The sequence below is a fragment of the Morone saxatilis genome, unplaced genomic scaffold, assembly GCF_004916995.1.
Source record: "Morone saxatilis isolate NCDOM2014 unplaced genomic scaffold, NCSU_SB_2.0 Contig9, whole genome shotgun sequence".
Classification (NCBI taxonomy): domain Eukaryota; kingdom Metazoa; phylum Chordata; class Actinopteri; family Moronidae; genus Morone; species Morone saxatilis.
The window spans coordinates 1,387,316-1,393,807 of record NW_023340268.1 but is presented as its reverse complement, the minus strand read 5'-3'; the positions used below and the strand labels follow the sequence as shown (position 1 = coordinate 1,393,807).

The 6,492-nt window shown below is 38.8% G+C and overlaps 1 protein-coding gene across 3 annotated transcripts in view; it reads left to right on the top strand.

Moving 5' to 3' along the window:
* LOC118342691 (collagen alpha-1(XIV) chain) overlaps positions 1-6,492 on the top strand; it is a 140,678-nt gene that overhangs the window by 97,231 nt on the left and 36,955 nt on the right. For all 3 annotated transcript variants that reach the window (XM_035681308.1, XM_035681307.1, XM_035681309.1), the window contains 3 exons: positions 126-200; positions 3,499-3,638; positions 4,768-4,891. In XM_035681308.1, the coding sequence (XP_035537201.1) occupies positions 126-200; positions 3,499-3,638; positions 4,768-4,891 (339 nt within the window). The remainder of the gene's footprint in view (positions 1-125; positions 201-3,498; positions 3,639-4,767; positions 4,892-6,492) is intronic.

The window sequence follows — 6,492 nt, the reverse complement described above, 5'->3', positions numbered from 1 at the left end:
GGGGGGGGGGGGGGTTTAATTCTGGGGTCATATAGCACGCTGTGATTGTTTTACGATGAATGTGGTGATGATTACAGGTTCACATGTCTTCGTGTCTGTGTGTCTTGTTTATTCTCTCTACACAGTACCCGTCCCGACCCCGGCACCGACCAAGCCTCCCACCACCACGCCGCTGCCCACAATCCCCGCTGCCAAGGAAGGTGAGAGCTGGTTTTTATATCGTTATGATTATTGATTGTTTTCTGTCAATTTCCTGTCACTGATGTTGAATATGTTTGCAGCATCAAATCACTTCTGTTTTTGGCATGTTTCAGGAATACACACCATTGGTAGACATTACCAAAGTACATTTAATCTACTTATACTTATTTTATATTGCTTTATACTTCTTCTACGCTACATTGTGGCTGCAGAGCAGAACAAATCAGAGTGTTTTACAAACTTGCAACCAGATCCTAATTAAAATTGGCTTTCGGAACCCATACCTATTTGTATTTCACTGGAGTACAACCACAATAATACTGTCAGTGCAAATGTGACTGAAGACTAAAGATGTGAAGGAGAATATTTCAATACTATAAATGATGACTTCATTAACACAGTGCTGCAGCTTGTTCAACAAGCCCACATAACAGTCGAGCCATAAAAGCTGCAGAATCATAAAATACTATATTCATTTGCCAGACAAATTAGTTTTCCTCTTAATCTCTTTAATTGTTCTGATGATTGTAACTACAGTGACTTTATTTTCTTACTGACACAGCAACTAAGTTTAGTTCACTGTCCGCCCACATTTCCTGCTATATAAATCAAAATGTGACATGTTTCTTGTTGAATTTAAGAATTTGAGGTGTGTGCATGTGTGAGGACGACAGAGTAGTGTCAGTCTACACTGACACTACAAGCAGAGTAAATAAGCTGTTGTCCTCCCACACACTGATGTGTCTGAAACAGGCTCAAAGACGTTTAAATATGGTGAAGAAAGGACCAATAATTTTCACTTGCAATTATCACACACACACACACACACACAGATGACATATAATTACAGAGATAAATCTTCAACAGAAGGGTAATTTAAAATAAATGTCATAAAAGTAAACTTGGTTAGTCTTGGATCTGTTACAGTAGTTCTCATCTCCTCAAACATGTAATTCACATTCTTCACATATCTGTCACCACAATCAACTGCATAGTTTTATCTGTGAGGGAAGAAAAAATAAAACATCATCAGCTCCAGTACAGAAAGCAACGTGTTACTGATGTTCCCCTCAGATTGTCCTTTTCAAATTAATACACTTCAAAGTCCATGTCCAACTGACCAAAGCACTTCATCTCAAGCCACATAACAGAGCACCCAGACCAGATCCAGCATGAAACACTAATCCCCAACCCAGATAAAGACCACACTTCTGTTCTAATTACCACCCCATATCTTTAATTAACACTGAAATAACAATCATAAGCAAAGCTTTTTCCACTTAGAATGTGTAATTTTCTCTCTGACACACACACATCAAACTGGTTTCATTGAAGGGAGGCATTCCTCAAAGAACAAAGAACAATACTGATCATTTCACTTTTGAAAGTGTCACTTATTCTTATTCTCTGTTGCTGGAGGGGACATATTTGTCTTTTTCCAGCTGTGACGGCTCAAATCAAAGTCCAGTAAATCTAGTCAGCATGGTGATGCATTTACTTAAGTATTTTTGGGTGAAAATGTTTTCTGGTCTCAAAACCTTGCTAGCATTAGTGCAGTATGTAGTTGGGACACAGTTTAATCTCATTATCTCTGAAGATAAATACTATCTAGAAGTGGATTTGTTTCACTATAAAACATGTAATTATGTAATAAAAACATTAGTATTAATTCACAACCTATCCGTCTTTTCTTTACGTCAACTTTTTCTTTTCATAACATGCTGTCTCACCTTGTCTTTTTCAAATTTACCAGCAAATGTAGAGTTATGAGGTTTCACCATGATTGCAGATTTACACTGGCTAAAGTTAACTAACTTACAACTAAAATGAATCTATATTAGCACGTCTCCCCTCAGAAAACTTGATTAATGCGAGCTGCAGGGTGGGCTGTTGTGTGAAAGAAAGTCAGTTTGTTTTTTATGTTTGTGGTTTATTAAGGAAACAAAAAAGCAGATGACAGAATGAAAGCTGTGTGCAGATCAATCCGGCCCCAGCTGACCCTTAAACAAGACTTTATTAGAGGCGAGAAGGAAGTTGATTGGTAAAGAGCCACAGAGGCAAATTTGTGTTTTGAATTTAATGAGTTTAACACATTTTCAATTGTTTGCATGTCGAGACCTCTTCAGATCCAATTGATCACTCAAAAGCTGATTTTCTTTTAGTCCTGAGTCGCCATCCATCAAAATAAAGTCAAGGTTTGTTTATTGGCACAGTGATAAAACAGAGATGAAAGTTCTGAAACCAGTCAAACAAAGATGAGAAGCAAATAAAGCAGATAAATAAATGTATATGCCACTTTAAATCACTGTCCAGTGAGCACATAGAAAACAACAACAATATTATTTATTTGCTTTATGGAAGTATTTCTCTGCAGTTTAAGTGACTGTCCCTTCAGTTCTGAACAATCCAATCAATGTGTACTGTAGCACATGCAATAGTCAAAGAAACTTTAAATGAAATCAAAATGGAGACGGATTAATGTGTTTATCCTTCAGTCCATCTCCACCGTTTAATCCCTCTCAAAGATAAGTGAGATCCACGGTGGTCGTATGGACATATACAACAAACAATCTGAGCCTCCAAAAACTGCAGTGGAGAATATTAGTGAAACATTTATCATAAGTTTATTAATACCAACAATATTTCCATTAATGACATTTTTACAACAACCAGAGGGACATGGTGATATGAAGACAAAAGAGATATATGTATTTAAAGCAGATAAAGCCACTGTCTCCTCACTTGTCTTCATTGTCCTTCTTGTTTCATTCATCTGCTTCCTCCTTCATCTCACCCCTACATTATGTTTCCGTCTGTCCTCCATTATTTTTGTCCTTCTTTCATCTTCTTGTCCTTGTCGAAAACAAAAACAAAAGTGCAAACTTCCTTTGAGGGAGATGGAAATAGAAAATGTAAAAATACAGTTCTGTGATCAGTTTGTTTCAGTCATCCCTCTCCTTAGATTGTGTTTTTCCTCACCTCAGTTTTTCCTCCCCTCGTCCTATGAGTTCTAAAATCCAATAATCTGAATTTACAGCCTTAAAATGTGATTTTGACAGGTCTTAAATATAAATGAATGAAGTTCATTTTTAGTCTCGCTTTGTGTTTTTGGGAACATTTTGTATTGATTATGCTGTAACAACTACAAAACAAAACCAACATGGAACGAATACCAATTTTCCATCATATCCTCGGTACTTTTTTTGATCTTACATTACATTTGTAATGGTCTTAAAAAGGTCTTAGAATGTCTTAAATTGAACCCTGTTCACCTTCTTTGTCTCTTCATTTGTCCAGTCTGTAAGGCAGCCAAAGCGGACCTGGTCTTCCTGGTTGATGGTTCCTGGAGTATCGGTGATGACAATTTCCTGAAGATCATTGGTTTCTTGTACAGCACCACTGGAGCTCTGGACCGGATCGGCCCTGATGGCACACAGGTACGACGGGTAGGGGGGCAGGATCACAAACGCTGTTGTTGGTTTTGCTTTTTCTCATCACTCTTCAGCTTTTTTTGAGACTATGTAGTGTTGAGATCTGTTATTCTAAAGACTTGGTGTCTGGTGGCTGTCTGTCCACACGGTTTGATTGACAGGTTATTGACAGGCTGGCTCAGAGCAGAAATACAACAAAAACAAAACAACCAGAGAAGGAGACTTGGAACTCTTGTTGTCGTTTGGGAGCATTGCAAAAGCTGCACTTTGCCAGATAGATTGTGTTTTTCTGAGGCACAGCACTGTAGCTTTGTCATGCTTACCCCTGTTCTGTATTTCGCGGTGCACTGCTGTGGCAGGAGGGACGGAGGAGTCAAAGGAAAGAGAGCATTGATGGCAATCCACTGAGTACTGCAATGCTGGTGTCAGTATTGACTCCCCACACTGAGTCAAACAATATTGTCCATATGTAGATGGTGGAGGCACCCCCACAAAGACCTGACAAATTCATATTAACCTCATTTCGCATGAAAAAATGAATTCAATGGATTTATATGATTTTATTTAAGTAAACACAAATAAATACACAAATACACCAATCTTTTGTTTTCTGCTTATGGCAACGGTGCCAGGAAAGTAGAGCTTCAACAATAAATAACAAACAAAAAACAAGATGCCAGATGGCCAAATGTTTATTCTGCAATTGAAACTGCTCACTCTAAGTATTTTTATTTAACTTCACTGTGTCCCTTTCCCCTCTAAAACCAACCCTACATTTTTGCTAAACAGCACTGCGGTAACGGCCATTTTCTATGAGACAGACTAGTGCAAGGGCAGAAACTATGTATGCCTACTGTCGTGGAATTTCTGTCAGTTACTTGCATATAATCAGTATTCCCCTGGTGTCTCCCAACAGGCTGAAACTGTGTTCAGATTCTTGTGTTAAGTTCTTGTGTTTTTTTTAATGTAAAATAAAGAATATTCCTGTTTGTTTGTTTCAAAACCACAGCATGCAGAAGCAGAAGTATCTGCTTGGCTTGGGGCCAGTAGAAAAATATATTCTGATGAACTGACCCTTTAAACTAAAACACTTTTTGTTGCTGTTGATTAATTATGTTCCTGTGTTGGCTGACAGGTGGCCATCGCCCAGTTCAGCGATGACGCCCGGACTGAGTTCAAACTGAACTCGTACAGTGACAAGCAGCGACTGCTGGACGCCATCAACAAGATCTCCTACAAGGGAGGAAACACCAAGACAGGTGAGGACACAGCAGACAGGCTGCTGAGGAAGACAAAGACACAACATTATGAGGAGAACTGCAAATCGTTCCGATGGAAGAATGAATTGGTTTTTGCAGTCTGATGAAGTTTCAGGAAACATGTGGGAGAGATTGAAACCACTGCAACACAGAAACAAGTTCTGTGACTGCAGCTGAAAAAAGTCCAGGTGCCCAGAAGAAGTAATCTCTAAATCCAAGAGAGACACCTGTGAGATAAATCAGTCTCACATGTGCCCACTCACACTCTCACACGCTTCCTAATGACATTATCAATACTTATTGAGCAGGAAGTAACCACAAACTGAAAATTAAATCAGTGTGCAAGTGTGTGTTTGTGCTTTGTGTCAGTACACCAGTAAAACTTCTGCACTTTCTTGCTCTTGTGAACACGTGTCTTCTGCAGACATTCACGTAAAACATGTTTACATAACATTGTGTGCATGTTTGCATTAATACCTACAATCTTGTTCGTGTATAAGTGCATAGAAGCCTATATTCCGTGTGTGAGTGTGTAATGAGAGGATGTGGGGGAGCAGTGAGAGGTGTAGTCATTAATCAGTGTTTACAAAGCAGCGCAGCCAGTTTCTCCTGCAGGGACGAGACTGCAGAGAACAGATTTGCAACAGCGTCACTGCTGGGGAGGAATTCTCCCACTGCTAATGTCAAACTGGAAAACACTAATCCTCCTTTTCTATCAGGAAGCAGCAGTTTGGGGACTTTAAGAGCACTCAGTCACCTCGTTCTACACACTGCAATTAAGAGACCATTTCCCAGCGCTCCCACAGGACTGGAGAATATTTGATTACTGCATCTATTTGAAATACCTGGTGCTACTCGGTTCCTTTATTGAAATGTTACAGCCATGCAGCAGCTCTGTGGTCCGTCCTGCATCAAACATCAACTATGGAGTAAACCCTGTCAGCAATATACAGTCTGCTGCTTTAAAATGGAGAAACTAATTACTTTTTTATTCTCAATAAATGTACCTGTTTTTTTTCCATTAATTGTATGTAATATAATAATATAATGTATATAGTATGATATTGAATAAAAACAAACATAGGATTTAATGCCGATCACAAGTCCAAAGTGCCTAAGTGGAAGATTCAAACTACTTAATTACTTGATTTTCAAAAGGATTCTTAATTAATTTTCCATTTTATACTACAGCTATCTTTACAGTGTAATTCTAGCCAAGGTGTTACCCAAAACCATGGCTGCTGTAGCACGATATTCAAGCTACAAAACCAGGTCCCGTTATGGGACTGCAAAAGCCAAGTGCAAGGTGGTCTGGTATTAAATACTATGTCAGCCAGTTACATCACTGGTCTCAGCTCTGAAACAGCTGTGCCCATCACAGTTAAACATGATAACAAAAGATCAGGAAACAATAAGCTTTACCTCAGGAAATGTCTGGATGGTTCAAAGTGTCATGATATGAACACACGTCACCAAAAATCTGCACTCAAAGACAGATGGAGTATTTACTTCCCATCAGGTGGTCAATGACGATAGAGATAAAAAATAAAGACACTGATTTGGTGAAACTGTTTATATGATTATATCGGGCTGACACTGTT